This window comes from Mustela erminea, chromosome 19 (genome assembly GCF_009829155.1).
Source record: "Mustela erminea isolate mMusErm1 chromosome 19, mMusErm1.Pri, whole genome shotgun sequence".
Classification (NCBI taxonomy): Eukaryota; Metazoa; Chordata; class Mammalia; order Carnivora; family Mustelidae; genus Mustela; species Mustela erminea.
The window spans coordinates 48,232,518-48,257,252 of record NC_045632.1 but is presented as its reverse complement, the minus strand read 5'-3'; the positions used below and the strand labels follow the sequence as shown (position 1 = coordinate 48,257,252).

At 43.6% G+C, this 24,735-nt stretch overlaps 1 protein-coding gene across 2 annotated transcripts; it reads left to right on the top strand.

Annotated features, from left to right (window-relative positions):
• The first annotated feature begins 1,443 nt into the window (after positions 1-1,443).
• DDX19A (DEAD-box helicase 19A) lies at positions 1,444-22,892 on the top strand. 2 transcript variants are annotated; one of them, XM_032326231.1, is made up of 12 exons: positions 1,444-1,615; positions 6,843-6,891; positions 9,054-9,104; positions 10,154-10,289; positions 13,283-13,375; positions 14,912-15,014; positions 15,392-15,506; positions 17,461-17,638; positions 17,994-18,231; positions 19,370-19,532; positions 20,212-20,403; positions 20,797-22,892. In XM_032326231.1, the coding sequence occupies exons 1-12, from the start codon at positions 1,559-1,561 to the stop codon at positions 20,856-20,858; spliced, it is 1,437 nt and encodes a 478-aa protein (XP_032182122.1). In that variant the 5' UTR covers positions 1,444-1,558; the 3' UTR covers positions 20,859-22,892. The 2 variants fall into 2 exon arrangements, with proteins under 2 accessions (XP_032182122.1, XP_032182123.1); XM_032326232.1 differs by lacking the exons at positions 1,444-1,615; positions 6,843-6,891; positions 9,054-9,104 and adding an exon at positions 10,597-10,657 and having other exon boundaries at positions 10,208-10,289.
• Positions 22,893-24,735: the final 1,843 nt, after the last annotated feature.

Here is a 24,735-nt window from a genome sequence, read left to right as displayed (position 1 = left end):
GTAATTTTCGATCCACTGACCACTCCCTACCACCACCACCCTGCTCCTCAGCTATAAACTCTCCCTCATGTTGCATCTCACCCTCACCAAAAAAAATCTATCCTGTGTGCCTTGCCATCTCTACCATGTCGCTGAATATTTCTTTAACATTCCACATTCTTACCAACACAGGGTAGGTCAATTTTTAATTTTAACCATTCTACCAATGTGCAGTGGTATCTCTGTGTGGTGACTTCAATTTGCATTTCACTTTGATTTGCATTTCCTTAAGAACCAGTGATTTCCAGCTCTTTCTCATGAACTTACTCGCCACAACGGTATCCTCTCTTGCAAAGCTTTCAAGTCATTCACCCATTTTGACATAAATGTTGCAATTAAAAATGTCCTGAAGTGGGCGCCTGGTGGCTCAGTTGGTTAAGCCCTCGGGTCATGATCCTGGAGTCCCGAATCAGGCTCCTAGCTCAGTGGGGAGTCTGCTTCTCCCTCTGAACCTTGGGTCTTCTCATGTACTCTCTCTCTCACAAATAAATAAATCTTTTTAAAAAGATGTCCTAAAGTAATACATTTTGAACTAAAATCTCTATTAACGTATTCATCCACACATTAAGAAGTATTTATCAAGAGGCTAGTATGTGTCATGAATATCTCACAAATTAACTGTGACTAAGACATAAAATGTTTGCTCTTGCTCGAAGAATTCATATTCTGGGGTGGGAGGCGAGAGGCAGAAAGTGAACCAAAAGCAAACAAGATGATTTTTGATGGGATGGAGATGTTCACTGAGTATAAACGAGAAAACGTTGGAAACAACCTATACATCCCCAAGGTGACAGAGGCAGGGGGAGTTAGGTAATTTATGTGACATGAATTTAATGGACTATTATAATGCCATGACATCGATAACTATAACATGAAAAAAATACTTAGCCATATAATACAAAGGTCAAATTTAAAATTGTATGCGTACGTTGTTTGTCTATGTAAAACACCCGTGTTTTGATGCATATGGACGAAAACTGGAAGGACCCAGAAGAAAAATAAAACGCTGCTGCGTGTATTCTTCGGAGTGATGGAATTACGGGGGCGTCTAACGGCTCTTGGTTTCGTTTTGATTTTCGTCTTATTGCTACCGCGTTAACACCAGACACCAGCCATCTACGGCATTCTCAGGGAACTTACCTTGGTGCAAGTCTTTAGAATTCAGAGACACGTGACAGGTTTAAAATAAAGCATGGGTTACCTCAGTGTGAAGTAAGGCAATAAAGCCAGGACTAAGAGTTTGACTTCGCAGAGCCTGGGGAGTTCAAGGCGCGACAACGATGCTCCAGCCCGCGGTTCACGCGCGTCAGCAAACGACCGGAAGAGGCGACGCTGAAGAACACGCCCGGCGCGGCGCGGAATAGTGACGCCTAGCGCCGGGCAGGAACTGACGTCACTTTCGGCACCACCGCTTCCGGTCCTCGTGGGGGTGGTTCTCGCGGAGACAGCGGACTCGGGACTGGTGTTGGCGCGCGTGCGGTGAATTCTTTAGCGAGTCGACCTCACTTCCCGCCGGATCATGGCCACCGACTCGTGGGCCCTGGCAGTGGACGAGCAGGAAGCGGCTGTCAAGTCGGTCAGTGGCTTCAGCTCCCGCGGGGCGAACGTAGCAGGGGCCCGATCGAACCCTGATGCGAGCCCAGGGAGCTAGCTACCCGGGTTGGGCAGGCTTGTGGCCCACATCTCCCTAGAGTTTGCTGCCGGGAATCACTTAGCCCCGATTTGCGCCTGGGTCGAAAGAGACCAGCGTCGGCCTTGTACTGTTCATCTGGGCGGGTTAAAGACTTTTTTACCCAGTAGCAAGTTTTTTCCCACTTTGCCTTTTTTTTTTTTTTTCTGTTGCACTTCCTTTTCGGGCGTGGGGTTTGTAGGGAAATTTAGGTGCTAATTCTCTTGTCTGTTTTCTGAGTGATTCTGTGCTAAACATTGTTTTTCGGTTTGTGCTTAACATGGTTGGCAGTTTGTAGCTCTTTGAAGAATAACAGATTCAGGTTCAGATTTACTGTTTCAGTCTACTGCAGATGTCAGCGGGAGGCCCTTCAAATTGTTTCGTTGATGTTTGAAGCGACGTTTTATTTCATATACTGGTTATTTGATTAATGAAGACCCGTTCAGCTTAAGGTCATTAGAGTGTAAACTGGCTTTCTGTTCTGATATCTTAGTTAAGGTTAGTTTAGTGATAATGATAATTGATTTTAATAGTTTGTGTTTGTTTGATAGTCTGAAGTCTTATCTAAGTTTTTTAATGACTAAGTTACATTTTTTTCCCCAGTCATCCTTGATTACATTGGGAGGATTGTCAGTTTGTCGGCAAATGTTACGGGCTAAATCCAGTGGAGTATAAAAAGAATCTTTACAGTCTAGTTAGGAAAGTGAGAATGTGGGAAGTGCTGTGAAAATGGTAAGAATAATGTGATAAGTGATCTCTGAGTGGAAAGAGGCCGTTTATGAGTAGGAAAAAGTTTTTATTTCAAATGGATTTTAGAGAATGAGTCATTTAGGAGAGAGGTGAATGGCATTTTAGGAGAAAATGCTCAGAGGGGCTGGACTTATCTAGAGAGCAAGAATCAGAACTCATTTTTGCTACAACTTCAGTTTATGGGTTGTAGTAGAAGCTGAACAGAAAATACTATATAGTGTGGTTTGCAACTTTCATTGAAAACTTAAAGAGGAGAGACTTAACTTAGTTGATTTGGGATTTTTCGGGAGGATATTGGGCAAGATTAGATCTGAGAGCTGTCAAGATTTATCGAACTACAGAGAATGTTAGAAGGAGTGATGTCCAAAGGAAAGGCAATCCCTGTGGCAGTCTAGCCCAGAGAGGGCGTATGTTGTTGGTTGGTGGAAGTGACAATGAAGAGATGGATTCAAGAGAATTGTGGCAGTATAAAGAGCAGGATTTAGGAAAAAGGCAAAGGTTGCTGTTTGCAGTCAGGAGCCCACAGGTAGTATTAGTAAAATGTTAATAACAGGACCAGGGAAGTGGGATGTTGGGCAGATTTTATATGGACGATGTTGGGTTCAGGTTTGTCTCTTCTTATTTCAAGATAAGGAGTTCTCTTGGTAGGTACCTGTGTTGGGAATCCCCAGGAATAGTCCAGGTTCAGTGATTTCCTGGGAAGACTCACAAGACCTAGCATATGTTTGTACTCACAGCTATGATTTATTACAATGAAAAAATACAAAGCAAAATTTGCAGAAGGAAAAGGCACATCTGGCAAAGTCCAGAGGAAACCAGGTACCAGCTTCCAAGAGTCCTCTCTTAGTGGACTTACATACTCAGCTTAATTTGAGTTTAAGTCCTGCAGCAGCTAATTGTAACAGCACATGTGAAGTATTGTCAGGGAAGCTCATTAGAGACTCATTGCTCAGGGTTCTTATTGGGGACGTGGGTGCTCTCACAAACTAACCCTCTGCCTAGCGTGTACCAAAATTCCAGACTTGGAGAAGGAAAGCAGGTGTTTAACATAAATCACATGTTTTTACAAACAGTTTAGGCATAGCAAACCCCTCAGCAGTTCTAGGAATGGTGGGAACCCTTCAGAAGTCCAAGACCCCAGATGCGGGACAGGGGCCAGCCTTGCAAGCTGACTTTTCTAAGGATAGGAAACTGTTAGCTGTGTTATGTTTTCTGCACAGCACCAATCTTGCGTTTGGAAATGTGGCATTGGAGTCAGGAGAAGAATCAGGGCAAGTAATAAAACAGGCTGTTTCCCACAAATAAATCAGAGAGTATGACAAAAGTTAAGGTTCTGGCATAGGAGGATTTAAAATCCACTATTTCACACCAGAGCTTTCCTAAAAGATAGTTGGTTTCAAATCTTTTTAAGCCTATGACTCTAATCTAGCTGTGATACTACGAATATTGTAAATATAGGTCTAAACATACTTAGTATTTGGTTTTAATCCGTGTACTTCTCAGGAAGCTGTTATAAATAAATGTGTTACGACACTGCTTCCTAGGGGCGTCTAGGTGGCTCAGTCATTTGAGTGTGCGACTTTTAGTGTTTGGCTCAGTTCACGATCTCCGGGTTGTAGGATGTAGCCCTGTGTCGGGCTGGGATGCAGAGCAGAGTCAGCTTGGGGTTCCCTTCCTTTCCCTTCCCCTCTGCCCCTACCCCCTGCATGCACAAGCTCTCTCTTTCTCTCTCTGTCTAAAAAAATAAAATCTTTAAAACAAAACACTGCTTCCTATTAGTTGGGGAAGACCATCCCCCTTTTTATATTTTATCGTGTAGACTTGTGTACCTTAAGAATAATTCATGATATTAGGTTACGTGACTGTGCTCTCAAGTGTACAGGTAGTAGATGAAAATGACAGAAGAGGACAGAGAAAGCACAATGATAAGGATTCTACATTTACACACTGTGAGGATTTTTATTAGGTTTAAGCTTGTGTGGTCAAGGATATGCCTTGAGTCTTCCCTACATATAAAAACAGGTTTTGGAGGGGAAGGAGAGGTCGGGAAGTTTAGTTTGGTTGCAGTTTTAGGAACCCTGATAAAAAATTCCGAGAGTTTGAATTAGTAGAAAGGACGTGATGCCAGTTCTCTTGCCACTATCATCTCTTCCAGCACAAATGGCTTCCGTTGTTGCCTCTTTTTGGCCAAATCACCAGTTTAATTCCTTCCTTTTCCCTGGTCAGCCAAAAACAAAAACCCAAAGGCAACCCTAAGAATCTTTTAGAGACATAATCTGACCCTTTTGCAGTTAGGGTTGTCATAGAGGTAGGTCTTCAGGCCTTGTTGAGAGTCTTTGCGTGCCTTAGAGTTCACCCCTTCATGGATCAGGGACTCTGGGACTACCAGAAAACATTAGCCACCCTTCAGGAGCTACTCTGTCAGTTTGGATAGGGGAAGGATGCTTTTATCATAACTGAAAACAGGTGTCCAGTGTCAAGGACACTGCTTTCTGTGAGAGGCATAATTAATAATCAGAAGGGTCTCACTTAAGATGAATACAGAATGAAGGAGAATGAGAGTTGACTGGCCTGCTTCTTTCCCATGGTGGAGTTACGTCTCAAGACAGGAATACTCATCTGCCAGTAGTATTTCCCTTGAATACAGCCCGATAAATGCTGACAAACTCTTAGATCTCTCTAGCTTCTAAGCTTGTCATCTTTTGTTAGCACATACGTTTGTCAAACAAATTATAATACAGTAGATTTGGTTATGGTTTTCTTTTCCATCAGTCAGGCTTTGAGACTAATCAGCTTGGTTGCATTGGGCATACCAGACTGCCTTATTTGCATTTTCAGCCCATCGCAAGACTAGTCAGTCAGCTTCTGCAGATCCTGTGTATTAGCCTAAAAATAGGGGTTAATCAGTGGATAAGTTCTGGTATAAAATACCTTCTCTGTTGTGTGCCAGCTTTCCCATTGGCCTTAGGGAAAGGGTGTCTATCTGCAGTAGTGTGTTGATCTGATTTTTCTCTGGAAGACCTGGTTTTAAAGAGAGGAGGTAGATATTCCCACTGCGTGAGGGTGGACTTCTCCCAAAGACCAAGAGTAGAGTCAGTTGAGGAGAGGGGGAATGGAGGAGGAAGTATTTCTCAAGTGGTAGTCGTCAAAGGATAATGAATGATTGTGTCAGTTGAGGGATCATTTTGAAGGAAGGGCTTGGGGTCTGTCTAATTAGCACTGGATTGGGGGTGCTCTTCAGACCCTGGTAATATACCTTTATAATACCCATACCTGTATCATACCCTTTCTCTTAAGAATACCTTGAGTGTGGAAAAATGTTCTCATGAGATCGGAAACTTCATTACAAATGTATAAATTATTGGTCTGCTTGCACTTTCATTTGCAGCTTAGGAAGCAAGTTTGCATTGACCAGGACTAGTGGCCAAAATAAAAAATCTTTCGTTCAAGTTTCCAAAATATTCTAAATCAGGAATATGAATTTGTTGATTCTCTCATCAAAAATAAATAACTTTTTGGGGTGCTTGGGTGCCTCAGTGGGTTAGGCCTCTGCCTTCGGCTGGGATCATGATCTCAGGGTCCTGGGATCAAGCCCTGCATCAGGCTCTGCTCGGCAGGGGGCCTGCTTCCTCTTCTCTCTCATCTCTGCCTGCCTCTCTGCCTACTTGTGATCTCTGTCAGCTAAATAAATAAAATCTTTTTAAAAAAAATAAAATAACTTTTTAACCTAATTCATAGTGGAAGTGGTTGATAAAGCAGAAAAAAAAGCTATAATTTATTTGCTAAGTGTTTACCCACCACAGCGTGGGTTTCAGGACTAAAAGCTGAGATGGTATTGTTTTTTACCATATCCAGAAGGAAAACTGAGTGTGTCCGCTATTGAAAGGCTATCAAAGGTATTTAATGAAGGCAGATGTTCTAGAAAGAGCATAAGTTGAAAGAAAAGTAAAGGTTTGAGACTGCTGTCAAGCTTTTTTCCCATCTGGGGCGCTTGGGTGGCTCAGTCATTAAGCGTCAGCCTTGGCTCAGGTCAAGATCCCAGGGTCCTTCTCAGCGGGAAGCCTGCTTCTCCCTTTCCCACTCCCCCTGCTTGTATTCCCTCCCTTGTGCACACTTTCTGTCTCTGTCTCTCAAATAAATAAATAAAATCTTAAAACAAAACTTTTTTTTCCCATCTGCTCTGTTAGTCCCCTCCCCTTTTAAGGTTCTTGAGGATGTGAAATGATGTCTTCACCCAACCTTGTAGGATTTCTGCTTGAGCAGGACAACTCCCTGAATATAAGTGCTACTAGACTTTCACTAGGGAACTTCTCTTTGCTCAAGGGACTTCCTTTCCTTTAATTGGGTCATTTGCTTAACTCTGTTTCCTTTTATTTCCATTCAGATGAGTAATTTGCAAATCAAGGAAGAAAAAGTCAAACCAGATACCAATGGTGAGTCACTTGTAACTACTAGGTGGATACACACTCTAAGCGTGCTCTCCTGCTTTCCTGCTTTGCAGTAGTAGCTGCTGCGTGAAAAGGCCTTTCACTTAGCATAATGTTTCGCAAATGATGGCACTGTATTTGAGAGCCAGTAAATTCCGTTGCTGAAGAGGATACATTAGTTCTACAGATTTAACCTAGTCTCTGGCTCCTGCCACTGTTCTTTTGGTAGTGTTTCTTTACATTTTTAACTTAATTTTTTTAAAAAATCTGGGTTCAAAATTCAGCGTGTAAACAGGTAAAAGGCTTCCTTTTTATCCCGGAAGTTCATTGAGCCAGTCGTTACTCTCTGTTAGTTTGGTAGGGCTGCCATTCCAGGTCACAGATTGAGTGGTTTAAACAGTCCAAGTTTCTTGTCTCACAGTTCTTGAGGCCAGAAATCTGAGATCAAGATGTCAGTAGGGTTGGTTCCTTCTGAGGTTTTCAGAACTTAATGTTCAAGTCTTTAATCGATTTTGAGTTAATTTTTGTATGTGGTTAAGATAGCGGGCCAGTTCTGTTCTTCTACATGTAGCTGTCCATTTTTCCCAACACCATTTCCTGAAGAGACTGTCCTTTCTCTGTTGTGTATTCTTGGCTTCTTTGTCATACATTAGTTGACTGTGTGTGTATGCATGGGTTTATTTCTGGTCATGGTTTATTCCATTGGTCAGTGTGTCTGTTGTTATGCAAGTACCATACTGTTTTAATTATATAGCTTTGTAATATAGTTTGAAACCAAGGAGTATAATGCCTCCAGCTTTGTTTTTCTTTCTCGAGATTGCTTTGGGGGGTGGGGGCGGAGGTTGCTTTGGCTGTTCAGGAGTTTTGTGGTTGCATACAAATTTTTAAATTGTTCTATTTGTGTGAAGAATGCCATTGGAATTTTGATAGGATTTGCACTGATTTTGTGTGTTGCTTTTGGTATATGGACACTTTAACAGTATTCTTCCAATTCATGAATAAGGAAAACCTTCCTATTTATTTGTGTCTTCAGTTTCTTTCATTCATGTTTACAGTGTTTAGTACACAGGCCTTTCACCTTCTTGGTTAAATTTATTCCTAGGTATTTAATTATTTTTAATGTAATTGTAAATGGCATTTTTTCCTTAATTTCTCTTTCCAATAATTCATTATTTGTATATAGAAACTTGCCATATTTTTGTGTATCAATTTTTGTATCCTGCAACTTTACAAAATTCATTTATTGGTTCTAACAGTATTTTGATGGCATCTTGAGGCTTTTTGTACATAATATCATATTATCTGGAAATATTGACAGTTTTACTTCTTCCTTTCCAATTTGGATGCCTTTTATTTTTTGTATCCATTTACATTTAATATAAATGGTGAGTTAAAATTGATATGGTGGGTTTAGTTAAGCAATTTTACTATTTGATTTGTTTGTCTTTCATAATTTCTCTACCTCTCTTTTCCTGCCTTTTGGGTTAATTGAATATGTTAGAATTCCACTTTAATTTATTGACATTTTAGCTATAGTCTTTGCATTATTTTATGACTTTTTTCAAGATTTCTTCGTATAAGTCTTGCATACTTTTTGTTAACTTTATTTCTGGGTGCAGGATTTCATCTTTTTAATTGCTATTATAAATAGGATCTTTTTAGTTATATTTCTGTATTTATGAAAGCTGCTTATTTCTCTTTACTTCTTTTGTACTTAGCCTTTTTACCTTTTGCTCAGATATATTATTTTATAGTCATTTTTAAGTTAATACTTAGTTCTGCAGGTTTACAATCCTGTAATCCACAAAAAGTGATTTTACCTCTTCCTTTTAATTTTCAATTAAACAATTAATTTTAATTGTTATTTTTCAATTAATTGTTAATTTTCAATTAACCAATTTTCAATTGTGTTTGCTAAAATAATAGTGTATTTTAAAATAGGATAAGGAAGTCAGAGGTGACATATTCTGATCAGTATGAAGTCAGCCAACGTATCTAGAAAGTTGAAATTTTCATATGTGCTTTCTAGGAATAAAAACCCATTAAATATAAAGAAATGCCAAATATTTACATTTTGATCACTTATGTAAGATTCAGTATTTATGTTGTCACACCTTTCAGATGGGTTTGAAATTTGCCTTTATGATGACACCTGTTTTCTTGTGTAGGTGTTATTAAAACCAATGCCACTGCAGAGAAAACAGAAGAAGAAGAGAAAGGTAATTACTTTTTAAAACACTGTAGCAAGAAACAACATGTGACCCAAGATTTGCCTTTCTGGAGACAGAGGCACTAGATCAAAGAGATGTAGAGGAATCACAAAGGAGATTGAGAAGCAGTGAGGCGGAAGGAGAACCAAAAGAGAGGGATATCCAGAGACCAGAAGAAGGAAGTGTTTCAAAAGTAGGTAGTCAAATATAGATAATAAATCGATTAGGAAGATATAAAAATGGATTGTTCACTTGATTTAGCACTGTAGAAGCCACTGGTGTGCTCAACAAGGGCCTTTGAGGTCTCAAGCGCAGAGGCTAAATACAAAAGCCTATTCAGTGTACATTTAGCAGAAGCGGGGGACAGGAAGTGGGGACAATGAGCGTAGACAGCCTTTTCAGGGAATGTCCTATAAAGGGGAGTAGAGAAATAGGACAGCAACTGGATGGCAATGAGGACTAAAGGAAGAAGCAAGTTCATAATGAAATGTTAAAACGTGTGCACATGCAGTAGGGGAATGTTCCAGGGGAAGGGAAAGCTGATAATGCAAGACAGAGTTAGTGTGGGGAGAAATATCCTTATAGGCAAAAGGGGCTGGGACCTGTTGCACCAATGCAGGGGTTAGCCTTAAGCACAGGCTTTTCCTTCCCAGGTTACCAGAGGGGACATAGAGTATGCACACAAAGCAGGTGGGTGTGTAGGTGTGTTACTGCAGTGTCTGAGGTGCTTCTGATCACTTGTACATCTCTGTGAAGATGTACAAGTGGTTCATCAGATGAGTGAGAAGGAGGAGGGATGAGAAGAGAGGTGGAGGTGGAGATCCGAGAGGAGTGAATGAGGAGAGAATAGAAACAAGAAGACTTACAGGGCAGGGCAGCCCAACTGAGGCTGGTGGTCAAGAATCTAAAGCGAGACCTGTCGGTGTCGGTGTGATTGTTTTTCTCCAGTTGTGCTCAGCGGCCCAGGTGCTGGTGCAGAGCCAGGGAGAAAGAGAGATTCCATGAGGGTGGGTTTGCCAAGTGAGTATGAAAGCGATCTGCTGGTTTCTTCCTGACAGAGGACAGAGCTGCCCAGTCCTTACTCAACAAGCTGATCCGAAGCAACCTGGTGGATAACACAAACCAGGTGGAAGTCCTGCAGCGGGACCCGAACTCCCCGCTCTACTCCGTGAAGTCCTTTGAGGAGCTTCGGCTGTGAGTGTCTGTTCCCTCGAACAGCTGTTCCTTGTTGGTCCCGCCTTTCTAAAACTGAGCATCTCAGAGATTTTTTGGGAATTTTACTTTTTGCCTTTATTTTTAAGAATCTTAATGTATTTACTTCTTTGATTAGTTAATAATTCACATGATTCAAAAGTGAGAAAGTATGGAAAAGTTTACGGTGATGGTTTTCCCTCCCACCCTTGTCTCTTGGCTACCCAGTTCTCCTCCTCTTGGGAGGGATTTTTAAATGCCACAAATTTATTCATCATAGCTGAAAGTCTTTTTTCTTTTATGCTCTTAGAACTTTCAATAAAATATTGGCTGACAGGTGATTTCTGGATGTCAGGAACATTTCTTATTAGGTAAGCCCTTTCGTTAGACTACAGGGTTTACGGTCTTGAGAACACTTTATCTGCTTTTACATAATCAATCAAAAGAGCCTATGCAGGATTCCTAGTACCTACGGCAGAAAGCAGCCTTCAGTATTCTGGAATTTAAAACAAAAACAATAACAAACAACAACAACAAAAAAACTAATTCAGAACCCAGAATTAAGCCACAAGGGAGCACTTTTATGGCACTGTGCTAAGAATGACTTCTAACATCTCTTTATTTTAAAGGCAGAATTGTGGAAGGTCATACCAAGTTTTTTTGTTTCTCTCAGCGTATTAGTAAAGAAGTATTTATGAATGCTTGGTTTATAGACATACTACTGAGCTGGGTGTCGTGAGTAACATAAGACGTAACTACCGTTCTTGCTGCCTGCCGGGACCGAAATCACAGACAGAAAATAGCTGGTGAACAAGAAAGTGGTGAAATTAATAGATTCTTTGCCTTTATCAGCAGAATCTATAGTATGCCCACTGTGGGCTAATAAGGGCTACATTCTTGCCAACTTATTACCACTGCTTTAGAGTAAGAGACATTTAAACTATGAGAGCTGAATAAAACCAAATCAAGTCATTACTAAACTGTTAGCTAAGAACAAGTTTTTTAAAGCATGGCTTTTTTTTTTTTTTTTCCTTAGGATATTATATTTTTCTATGTGTATTCCCTCCATCAGGGGCTTCATTGAGCAAATCTGTCATCTCTGCCTCTGTTTATAAACTAGATCAGGGCAGCAAGTTGTGCTCTTTTGTTTCCCGAAGCAACAGTTTGCTTTTCCAAGGATTGATGGTTTTTAAACCCCATTTCTTTTAAAGGACTTGAACTCCCAGTCCAACCAGTGAGGAACTGTCCTCTCTGAAAAGTCAAGTTCTCTCTGATTTAGTAGCTGTTGGCTAGAGGAAACAAAAAATGAAACTTAAGTTGCCTTGCTTTGTTTTTGTACTTAACATTTTTTAATTAATCTGCAAAATAAGAGAAAAATAATGAACCACCGGAAGCTCTTGGATCATTCAGATCTTCATCAGTTGTGACTTTGTTTCCTTAGCAACCAAATCAAAATCTGCCAAGATTCATATCCTTTTCTTCCAAACAGAAGACACCAGAGGTTATGCTTTCAGGTCTTTGTATCTGAGAACCAACATATGCCAGAAGAATTTGCCATTTAGAGAGCCTGTTAACTCCAAGGAGGGCTCAGAGAACAGAAGTCTTGACTTGGTTTGACTCTTCTTTACAGTCTGGTGGGATTTTTGTGGAACACCCTGTCAGTGTGGAGGTAGCAGAGAGCTAATTGTAAATGCAATGGAAGAGCAACTTGAGGGGCACCTGGGTGGCTCAGTGGGTTAAGCCTCTGCCTTCAGCTCAGATCATGATCCAGGGTCTTGGGATCGAGCCCCACATCGGGCTCCCTGCTCAGTGGAGATCCTGCTTCTCCCTCTCCCTCTGCCTGCTGCTCTGCCTACTTGTGCTTTTTATTTCTATGTCATAAATAAATAAAATCTTAAAAAAAAGAAGAAGACGACCAACTTGAATTTGATATTTGTTGTGCATCTACTTACATAAGCTGGTGCTTTCCTATTCTTCATTTTTAACTAGACATAATAACTAAATGTGAACATTTGGAAAGTTAAGTATGGTAATTGAACACTCCTACCTATTTACTATAGATCAGGTAATAGAAACTGGTTGAAACAATTTTCTTCTTTTTTTTTAAGATTTTATTTAGCAAGAGAGGGAACACAAGCAGTGGGAGAGAGAGAGGGAGAAGCAGGCTTCCTGCTGAGCAGGGAGCCCAATGCGGGTCTCAGTCCCAGGACTCGAGCTATGACTTGAGCTGAAGGCAGTCGCTTAACAGCCTAGCCACCCAGGTGTCGCAATTTTCGTATTTCTTGACTGTCCTGAGTATTTGCACGGCTGGCTTTGAAAGGACCATGGAATACAAAATGACTGTGGTTCAGTTTAACATCTGCCTCCAGAAATTAAAACTGAATCTCATTCCTTAAGGGGACTTCTGTATGTTACTGGTATAGTAAGCAGTATATTTTTAACTATGTCTTTTATAATTCATTTTATGCAAATTATAAGATTGATATGAATTAATACATACCACTCTTGAAATATTCAGGGAACATTTGTCCTCCAAGACCAGTCATATTTGTGGATCTGCTGAAAGCATGAATTTCTCCAAGAACTGAAGCTAGTCTGTATTTTCGGAATTGCACGAGAGTTGCAGATTAAGGGGCACCTGGGTGGCTCAGTTGGTTATGTCTTCGGCTCAGGTCATGATCCCAGAGTCCTGGGATGCAGCCTGCATCAGGCTCAGTGGGGAGCCTGCTTCTCCCTCTTCCCTCTGCCTGCTGCTCCCCCTGCTTGTGCTGTCAAATGAATAAAAATAAAACCTTAAAAAAAAGAATTGCAGATTAAGATTTAGTAGGAAAAGATGGTGGCTTGGTTTCATTTTAGATATTTTTTAAGGCATTAGAAAAATACGTCTGACAAAGATAGGAAACATTCTTTGCTAGATTTAGGGAAAGCTAAAATTCTAGGCTTTTAAAACAATTTGAGTGACTAGGAATCCATTCTTTCTCTCTCTGGCTTCCTAGGAAACCACAGCTTCTCCAGGGAGTCTATGCCATGGGCTTCAATCGACCATCCAAGATACAAGAGAACGCATTACCCATGATGCTTGCTGAGCCGTGAGTATGCAGGATTTGGTTTAATGTCTTATACCAATAACTGTTAACTCTACTTGAGAACAAGATGGTATGTTTGGGACAGCATGTTTCTTCAGGAAATCCACTTGAGCAAGTGCAGAGAGTCATTTGAAATTTGGTACAGCTTCTGCCTTTTCCACTTAACAGTAAAAACTGATGGGGTGCTTGGGTCGCTCAGTCGGTCAAGCATCTCGTACTCTTGGTTTCAGCTCAGATTGCGATCTCAGGTCATGAGCTCAGGGTTGTGAGGTCCAGCTCCACACAGGGCTCCACAGTTAGCATGGAGTCTGCTTGAGACTCTCTCCCTTTCCCTCTCCCTCTGCTCCTTTTCCCACTCCCATACCCACTTGCATGCACACGCTTTCTCTCTCTGTCTCAAATTAAAAAAATCTTTTTTTTTTTTTAAGATTTTACTTATTTATTTGACAGAGAGATCACAAGTAGGCAGAGGCAGGCAGAGAGAGAGAGAGGGAGAAGCAGGCTCCCTGCTGAGCAGAGAGCCTGATGTGGGGCTCGATCCCAGGACCCTGAGATCATGACCTGAGCCAAAGGCAGAGGCTCAATCCATAGAGCATGTGACTCTTGATATCGGGGTTGTAGGTTCGAGCTCCATATTGGGTGTAGAGATTACTTTAAAAAATTAAATCTTTAAAACAGCGGCACTTGGGTGGCTCAGTTAGTTAAGTGGCTCCCTTTGGCTCAGGTCATGATCTCAGGGTCCTCTCATTGAGCCCCACATCAGGCTCCCTGCTCAGTGGGGAGTCTGCTTCTCCCTCTCCCACTGCTCATGTGTCCACACTCTTGCTCCCAAATAAATAAAATCTTTAAAACAAACAAAACTGATGAAGAGAGCTAATGTTGTTCTGTGCAGTTTTTAAATTGGGGGTTTTTTAAAAAATATATTTCTTTGAGACATCATGCACATGAGTGAGTGCAGGGAGGGGCAGAGGAGGAGAGAAACTTCAGCAGTAGAAAACTGGCATCCTACTCTATGTAGTAACCTTTTCCATTCAACTCCATTATTTTTCTTATTTAACGACAAAAATTCTTCCCATTTCCCTGACTGGGTTACGTTAAATAAAATGTGAAAGTTCCCTTTAAAGCATCTGTTTGACTTGGTGTCTTGTATTTTCGTAAAGAAGGGAAGGGGAACACACAGAGGGAGCCAAGTCCTAGAGACGCATTATAGCTCGGCAGAAAATACCTTCGGGGATTTGCCTCAGCACAGAGCTGACCTGCAGTGTTAATTTCCATGGGGCCCCTAGGGTACAAAACTTGGGTACGCTGGCTGTGCTGGAGTCTAGAGTGAAGATTCTTGGCATGAACACATCTAAATCATTATGTCCCTTAATATTTAAGCAGTTTTTTGACAACATATAAAAAATATACCATTGTGTTCAGTGCAGAAAACCTGGACTAAAAGGAGAAAGCTCTGCTTGTCTACCATCCAAAAAGAACTTTTGATACCGAATTGTGTTTAAACAGTATTATTTTCTTTTCTATTCTTTCTTGATCCAGCCCCCAGAACCTGATTGCCCAGTCTCAGTCAGGTACTGGTAAAACAGCTGCCTTCGTCCTGGCCATGCTCAGCCGAGTGGAACCAGCAGAGAAATACCCCCAGGTGAGGGCTGGGGGATCCTGAGGGCTTGCCTGCCCTGGGCAAGGCAGTGCCATACGGTGGGGGGTTAATGGTGGTGCCCCTAAAGGGGTCTGAATGTTTCTTGTGGCTCAGGCAGAGCCAGGTCATGCACTAGGCCACAGTCTGGGTAGAATTCATTCAGCAGCAGTCTTCAACAGTGGCTTCTGAAGGCATCCCCCCATCCAGGGCTCCCTGCTGTAGGTTTGGGTCTACAGCTGAAAAGTGGGCCTGGTTGGAAAGGATGTACATGGTTCCCTGCACTTTTTAGTGGTGGTAAGGTCAGCGTGTTGTTGCTTTAGGTCCTGTTGTCTATTACTGAAAGGCTCTTCTGAACTCAACCTTTATGATCTCCCTGTTAGTGTTTGTGCCTCTCCCCAACATATGAGCTGGCGCTTCAAACGGGAAAAGTGATTGAGCAGATGGGCAAATTTCATCCAGAACTAAAGCTTGCTTATGCTGTTCGAGGCAATAAATGTAAGTATAAAGGCCTGAGACCTAAGCAGTGAGCAGGATAGGGTGGTTGGGTGTTTGAATTTTGAAGGTATGATAATATTAAATTTTCTGGTTCAGTTGACCTTAGGGCCCACTGCATCACTTTCAGGAAATCTGTTTTAAACTTGCTATTTAACAGTCGTTTCTACTCCTTTTTTTTTTTTTTTTTTTTTTTTTGTTTCTACTCTTAAAAGATTTTGAGTTGTTGTAAAAAATCTTTGTATGAGTCATGGAGTTCTTAAAGTCTGGCGTTCTTCCCAGAGAAAACAGGGTTTTGAATTCAGCATGCAGAGTTCTTGAAGCTGCTTATTACTAACAAGGGATTAGTAGGTGTGAGGATGGTAGGTTGGAGTCATATCCCTTTGTTTAAAAACAAGCACAGCCTTCGTAAGAGTAAATGAGGAGCACGTACAGATAACTTGGTCTTATCAAAACCAGAAATCCTTCCACCATTTTTTTCTCCCATGTCTTTTATAGAATGTCATATAGAGAACATGGAGTAAAGTGGAGAGGAGGGGCAGGTAGAAAATGGTTCATTAGAAAGTTATCAGAGTATATAAAACTGTAAGTCAGTAAGGAAAAAGTAAGCGGTCTAAATAAGGAAAGAGTCTAATAGTAAGAGGCCCGGTTGAACAGACTCCTCACAAAAGCCTCATTTGTCATCAGGGAAATGTAAGTTAAAACCACCGTATGCCTCTCAGACGGACAGAAGTGAAGCAGTCTGATGATACTAAGTATTGATGGAGATGTCCAAAAACTGGAATGCCCATACATTCCTGGTAGGGAGTATACAATGGGACAGTCATTTCTGGAAGCAGTTTGGCATTGCTTAGAAAAACTATGACAGACCACCCTTTGACCCAAGCAGTTTATATTTGCCTAGAGCAGTGGTCCTCAAACTTTTTGGTTTCTTTCTTTCTTTTTTTAAGATTTTATTTATTTATTTGACACAGAGAGAGATCACAAGTAGGCAGAGAGGCAGGCAGGGGGCGGGGGTAGCAGGCTCCCCGCTGAGCAGAGAGCCCGATGCAAGGCTCCATCCCAGGACCCTGGGACCATGACCCGAGCCAAAGGCAGAGGCTTAACCCACTGAGCTCCCCTAGTGCCCCTTCTGATGCTTGAATATCCCTGCATATGTGTTGTTTCCCACATATTAATATACAACAGGCTTAATTCCTAATCATGGAGTATTGGTCACAGGCTATGCGCATTAGTAATGTCGACAGGTGATTTTACCGGTTCAGCTCCCACCAGCTGTGATTCGAAAGTAATATGTTTTGTTTTGTTTTGTTTTTTAAAGATTTTATTTGTTTATTTGACAGACACAGATCACAAATAGGCAGAGAGGCAGGCAGAGAGAGAGGAGGAAGCAGGCTGAGCAGAGAACCCGATGCGGGGCTCAATCCCACGACCTGGGATTATGACCTGAGCCGAAGGCAGAGGCTTTAACCCACTGAGCCACCCAGGCGCTCCAAGTAATATGTTTTTTAAATGAGAGAATTTGTACTTAGGAAAACTGTCTACACATTACAATGTCTAACAAAGCAAAAATGCATTAGGCCAGGATCCTGGGGCTCACAAGTACCAACTAAAGAAAAACCTATGAACCGTGAGTGAATGTATGGTGGGAAGTGAGTAAGAGTGATGTTGAGGAGAATGAGCGAGTTGATGTTGAATCACAGGAGGAAACAGGAAGGAGATATGATGCTTATTGAGGGTTCACTGCAGAGGATTGAATCCTGACCACGATGCAGTGAGATGGGTGCCATTGTGCCTGCTTTACAAGAACCCAAGACTTTCGGGTAACACTCCTATATATGTGTTTTGACATCTGGAGTTAACTTGTTTTACTAACTCTGGAAGGATGGGCAAAGCTTTGATTTCCAAAGCTGGTTTTGCCACGGAAATCCCCACAGAAAACATCTTGTCTCCACAGTGGAACGAGGTCAGAAGATCAGTGAGCACATTGTCATCGGCACCCCTGGGACTGTTCTGGACTGGTGCGCCAAGCTCAAGTTCATTGACCCCAAGAAGATCAAGGTGTTTGTTCTGGATGAGGCTGACGTGATGATAGCTACTCAGGGCCACCAAGATCAGAGCATCCGCATCCAGAGGTAGGAACTCTTGAGTCAAGAGGAACTTCTCAGCCTCCTGATCTGCAGCATCTTCTCCTTTTACTTCAAACACCTCTTCTTGCTCCTGTCGGGTTCTTTATCTAGTACCTCCAGAAGCATTTGTTTGATGGGCCACTTCCTCATCAGCACTGACTGGGGTTGAGGAAGGAGACTTAGGGAATCTAACCGCAGCCCCATTCCTGCCCCGTGGCTGCTCTCACCTCTTCCCCGCTGTTCTCCTCCCACTTTCGCTGTTTTCCTGGGCACGTAGCCCATGCAAGCCCCGGGCTGCTGTCTTCTGTTCGTTCCAGAAGAGACTCGGGATCATGCCCCGTACCTGGGTCTTCCCTTGCAGGATGCTGCCCCGGAACTGCCAGATGCTGCTTTTCTCTGCCACCTTCGAAGACTCTGTCTGGAAGTTTGCCCAGAAAGTGGTCCCAGACCCAAACATTATCAAGTTGAAGCGCGAGGAGGAGACACTGGACACCATCAAGCAGTATTACGTGCTGTGCAATAACAGAGATGAGAAGTTCCAGGCCTTGTGTAACCTGTATGGGGCCATCACCATCGCTCAGGCCATGATCTTCTGCCATGTGAGTAGCAGTGGCAGCAGCAGCTCTGGAGGGTGTGCTGGCCTCTCCTCTCAGCCAGCGCCACCTCAGTGCTGAGGCGGGCCGGGTGCCATATGTGGCCAGAAAGGAATGGTTTGTGAAGGTGTAAGATAGTTTCGTCTTAGTATTCTGAGGCATACAGGGCTTCACAGTCAAGTCCCTCAGGGCGCCTGGCTGGCTTAGTCTCAGCAGGGAGCCTGCTTCCCTCTCTCTCTCTGCCTGCCTCTATCCCTACTTGTGATCTCTTGTGATCTCTGTCAAATAAATAAATCTTTAAAAAAAAAATTTTTTTTTACATATTTGAAAGAGAGAGAGAGAGATCACAAGCAGACAGAAAGGCAGGCAGAGAGAGAGAGGAAGAAGCAGGCTGCCCGCTGAGCAGAGAACCCGATGCGGGGCTCGATCCCAGGACCCTGGGATCATGACCTGAGCCGAAGGCAGAGGCTTTAACCTACTGAGCCACACAGGTGCCCCTTGGTGAAGTATTTTAAAGTTAATTGTAGACATCATGATAGTCCACACCTAAGTACTTCCCAGAAATGAGAGGTGCTCCTACATAAGCCCAGTGCCATTGTCATGCCTTTAACAGTGACATAATAATAATACTCCTATCTAGTCCTTCCATATTCCATTTCTCCACTTGTTATTGGTTTGTTTGGGTTTTTTTCCCCCATTTCTCCACTTGTGCCAAAAATGTTCTTTATTGCTTCTGGCCGGTGGTGTTAAGCCTAAGAGCCAGTCAGAGATCGCAGCGCGTACTTGTCAGGTCTCTCGAGACTCCATTAACCTGGAACAGTTTGCCCACCTTTCATGAAGCAAACATCTTGAAGAGTCCAAGCTAGTAAGTAATCTTGAGAATTTCTCTCGTGTCCCCGCCTTGTGATTATATTCAGGTTAAATATTCTGTAAGATTAATATCCAGCTGACATCGTTATCTCCTGTCACAGCATGTCACGTTAACAATTTTAGGAAGTTTAACCGTCAGCTACTGAGTTTCGTGTAGAGTCTTCCAGATCAAAAAATACTATCTTCGGGAAAAACAAAAACAAAAAACAACAACAAAAAAAAAAACACTCTCTTCAGGTACCCTCATTTCTCAAAAAGAGTTCCTTCTTCCCAGACCCGCAAGACAGCGAGCTGGCTGGCAGCAGAGCTCTCCAAAGAAGGCCACCAGGTGGCGCTGCTGAGCGGCGAGATGATGGTGGAGCAGAGGGCTGCGGTGATCGAGCGCTTCCGAGAGGGCAAAGAGAAGGTGCTGGTGACCACCAACGTGTGTGCCCGCGGTGAGCAGAGAATGTGTCTGTCCGCCAGGCCCCGGGTAGCCAGGGAGTCCTCTACGGGGCGCTCCGCCGGTTTGGGGGAGTCCACGTGGGCTTGGTTCTCTCCTGGAGATACTGGATTCCCCTGGCACATGAGAACTGTCACAGAAGCCAGAGGCGCCGATGTGCTGGAAGGACATGGAGCAGCAGCTCACTGGCCCAGGACGGTGTCTGCTCTCTTTGGGGCCCCCATGGAGGTTTCGGCTGCGTTTTCTGATACTTGTGTCTAGCAGAGGCGCTCTCTCTTTTTTTAAAGATTTATTTATTTGACAGACAGGAATCACAAGGAGGTAGAGAGGCAGGCAGAGAGGTAGGAGGAAGCAGGCTCCCTGCTGAGCAGAGAGCCCGATGTGGGGCTCGATCCCAGGACCCTGGGATCATGACCTGAGCCGAAGGCAGAGGCCTTAACCCACTGAGCCACCCAGGCGTCCCAGAGGCTCTCTTCTTGAGGTCGTAATTTTGTCAGCACTTGCCAAAGTTCTCTTTCCCTCTGGGTTCTGCTGCATGCCCCCGGTCCCCAAATCCCAGAGCCGGCCTGCCCCAGACGCTTCCTTCCACCCGAAGCTGGTGTGTTTCAGCCTCACTTGGTGGGCAGTGATTTTCGGTTCCTGTCCTGACTCCTCTGCACCTGCCTTTCATGCAGGTATTGATGTCGAACAGGTTTCTGTCGTCATCAACTTTGACCTCCCCGTGGACAAGGACGGGAACCCGGACAACGAGACCTACCTGCACCGGATCGGGCGCACGGGCCGCTTTGGCAAGAGGGGCCTGGCAGTGAACATGGTTGACAGCAAGCACAGCATGAACATCCTCAACAGAATCCAGGAGCATTTTAGTGAGCACCTGGGAATGGCCCCCGGGGAGTGGGGAAGGGTCGGTTCTCCTGTGGCCCCGAGAGAGGCCCGTGTCCTTGTCACACAGTCCCCTCCTTTCCTACAATATGGAAGTTCTCGAAGAGCACACCTGGCAAGTTTTCAGGGTCAGGGATGCAAAGGACAGTGCCCCCCTGGCCAGGCCGAGGGACCTAGGGCTCTCTCTGTCCCTCACTTGGGCACCGGGAGTCTTTGGGGTCAAGTGCAAGACTGCTGTGGCCAGAGGTATGGTCCTGTTCCTAGGCCGGGCAGAACGCTGTGTTCCTCTCTCCCTGCATGCTGTTCCCTTTCCTGGGTGTGTGTCTCCATGGTAGACCCGCACTGATTTCTCTCTGAATTCTCATTTTCCTCCTCAGATAAGAAAATAGAAAGACTGGACACCGATGATTTGGACGAGATTGAGAAAATAGCCAACTGAGACGCTCCACCAGTCACCAGTGCCCACCCCGGCACTCCGCCTGCATGGGAGACCAGTGCTTTCACGGCACAGGCCTCGACAGTCACCACAAAGACAAAAGCAGAGGAGAGAGAAACTACCTACCTCATTTTAAATTACGTTTGGACTTGACAAAAATTGTGCAAATGATGGGGGAAGGTAGAAGGAAAATTTTGCATTTTGGAAAAAGTAGTCCTCCCCCTGCCCCTCCCCCCTTTTAAGCCATGGTTTTTCCCTATCTTTATAATAATCTGGTCGCTATGGATAATCGCAGAGCCTAGGAATCCCTGCTTATTTTGTTGGTGGGGAGATAGGACCCGTCTCCCGCCCCTGCAGGAATGGTAGATGTAGAGTGCGAGAGAGACCTCACAGCACAGGTGTGCGGGCCCCGCTGCACAGATGGGAGTGTGGGGAGCAGCAACAGAGAGACCCGTGAGCTTTCCCCCTTCTCAGTCCCTTCCTGGAGACCTGCTGCCAATGTCTCCTGCCCTTGGGGCGATCTTCCTTCTAAATCCAGTGACATTTCAGCTGATCCCTTTTACCTCTGTTCCCTGTGCCAGAGGATGTCCATTTCTCTTTGGGTGAGCATCTTGGGTACTTTTGTAAATCTCCCAATTTGGAGAGAAACACAGAAGTCAGTGAATCTTCAGAGGGATTGGTCTGGCAAGGGTAGATGAACCCTTTCAGAATCTAGGCCTTCCTGTTCCTGCTGTTGCTGTGTCTGCTCAGGCACTGGTGGTCAGTCATGGCACCCAGGAGACACCAGGTGAGTTTCTGACACACCTGGCCAAGTGAGTTGGGTCTTATCCACGGGGTTTCACACTGTGCCTGGAGTTGAGCAGCAGTGTTTGGAAAGGAAGTTAGGACCAAGTGGAAACTCTGATAGTGCTCTTTATCTGTAATAGTGGACCTGTTGGCTACTTTAACTCAGAGGTCATCTGTATGCATAAGGACAGATAAATTCGAGCTATACCCATCATTCATTATGTTCAGAAATTTTAAGGTAATTATGAAAGGCTTTACTAATCATGATTCATTTTTATTTGTATTTTTCTGCTAACTAGACTAATATATGCTCATTAAAAAAGGTGTGTGTGTGTATGTGTATATACATACATAAGGAGCAGGTGCTGTCTCTCCCCGCCTCTCTGGAATCACCATTGCTGGCATTTTGATGAACATCCGATAGTATTTCCTTCTGTTTACATATCAACGTTTTTACAAAAATGTGAACATCCTACTCAGGCTCTAGTGCACCGCGCCTTTTCACTCAGTAGCGTTATCTTGGACGTGTCATGTCCAGCACATAGGCATATGCATTGCGTTCTTGGCTTCTCTAGTGACAGGCGCGGGAGGTGGCCATGGGACCACGGCCCGCAGCCTCACTCACCTCTGCCCTGTGAAAGTCGCTGTAGGATCTGTTCCTGGAAGTCCTGGTGCTGGGTCAGAGAGTGGAGACTTAGACGATTTTAATCCATTCCCAACTTACCCTACCAGAACGTTTTTACCAATTTACATTATTGTAGTGATAACAAAAGTACCTATTTTCTTTCCTGCTGGCCAATCCTCTCTATTGTCAATTTTTACAAATTTGCCAGTTCGAGTAGCAAAAATAAATGACCTCATTGCATTCTGTATTTAGTGCACTTTGGCAAACTTTTTCAGTTTATTGGATATTTGTGTTTTTGCCCATTCTTGCCTCATCACTTTACTATTGAATGTCAGCCCTTAATGATTTTAAGCCACCGCTATTTTAAGGAAATGGGACTCTCTTGAGTGGTGGGGGTTTTCCTCATTTGTCTTTATAAACTCAGTTTTCATAATATTACACAAAAGTTTAATGTTACTCAGATTTCATTTTTAAGAAATCTGGATTTATGCCATGGCTAGAAAAGTTTTCCTCATCCCTGTGTCATAAACCCCAATTTATCCTGTACTCATCCCAGTATTATAAATTATTTACTCATGTTTCCTGTGGTGGCAATTTTTGGGGAGTAAACCTTCTAAATTCTTGTAGATCTTTAAATATTTTTCCCTGTTAATTTGCAGCAAGTGATTATGATGGTTGTCCCGAGAGTGAGTGGGTGGCAGAGCTGTGGGTATGGGCTGGAGTCCATGCCCCCAGGGAATGAGAATACAAAGGGTCCCCTGGGAACGGATGTGAGGGAATGAAGGGCTCCATGTCCCTGCAGGTGTCACCAGGTGCAGGAGAGTGGCTGCAAGTACGGGAGGGGTGGCTGCGAGCTGGAGGTGGGAGAGCGGTTTGGAAAAGAGGTGGGCAAGAAGGGGCGCCAGATTCCAGAGAGGGGACAAGAGGAGGGGGAAAGAGGTCCTCACGGGACACCAGAAGATGGAGAAGGCCAGGTGGGGCACCAGCGCTCCAGTTAAAGTGATACCCACTGTGACCCCAACACAACAGTGATCCAAAAAGGTAAAAACCAGAAAACACCCTGCCTGACCCCAAAACAAGATCGATATTTCTGTAGACCCGCAATAGGGTAAAAATGCAAAATGGTGAGCCAGGGCTGAAGCCAAAAATTCGCTGGGCTTCAGTCCAGAAACAGAGTAACTACCGGCTGTTCTGTCTTACGGAGTGGAGGCTGCGGGAAGCATTGCGTACAGGACCAGAACCAAAGCCAGGCTCGCTGCTGGGAGCCGGACTGGAACCTGAGCTGCGCGCTGGCTGGAGGGGAGACTTTCATTAAGACCCAGACCTCTGAAGCAGGTGGGAGGACTTGGACCACTCACCCCCTGCTAGGACAGGCAATTGACATGATCCTGTTGACTGTGCCTGTTCTGTGAGATCCCCAGACTACTAAATGTCAGCAGACCTGTTCTAGAATAAAAGCCAAAAGGGCAGGAGCTGGATGGAGCCAAGTGCTACACCCACCCGTGGATTGTCAGGGGGAAGAAATTTATGCTAAGAAAGAGTACAAACATCAAATTCACTCCAGATAAAACTACTTGTAAGGAATGGCCTGATAAAAAAGACCTCAAATATGTATGAATGTTAAGAAAAAAAATCATTGGGGCACCTGGGTGGCTCAGTGGGTTAAAGCCTGTGCCTTCGGCTCAGGTCATGATCCCAGAGTCCTGGGATCGAGCCCCGCATCAGGCTCTCTGCTCAACAGGGAGCCTGCTTCCTCCTCTCTGTCAAATAAATAAATAAAATCTTAAAAAAAAAAGAAAAGAAAAGAAAAAAAGCATTTCATTAAAAAAGAGCATGAAATTATTAAGTGAATTTAGACAAAAGCTGAAACTCAACACAAGCTGGCTATTAAGTCACTGGTAACTGGAAGCTGGCCGTGCTGGGAGTGTTTACCATCGAAGTCAGCAAACTACAAATCAGAGTTTTGTTTTTAGACAATTCACCAGCATGGAACAAAATAATAATATTAGAAATTTTAAGAAAAGAGGAAGGTAGTCATTGAGATAAAGTCAATAAATGAGAATCCTAGATTAAAATCCTAATTAGGGCTGCCTGGGTGGCTCAGTCAGTTAAGCATCTGCCTTCAGCCTCAGGTCATGATCCCGGGATCCTGGGATCCTGGCTCTCTTGCTGGATTGCTCTCTGAAATAAATAAAATCTTTTTAAAAATAAAAAAATAAAATCCTAATTATCCTCTTGGGGGTGCCTGGTTGGCTCTGTCAGTGGAGCATAGGACTCTTGGTCTCAGGATTGAGTTCGAGCCCCAAGTTGGGTGTAGAGATCACTTAAGCATACAATCTTAAATAAGACTCTAATTATATTCTCACTTTTTAAAAAAAAAGTATTAAAACACAATCCAAATTTCAGTAGATTCAGCCTGGGTGGCTCAGTCAACTGAGCATCCAACTTTTGATCTCAGCTCAGGTCTTG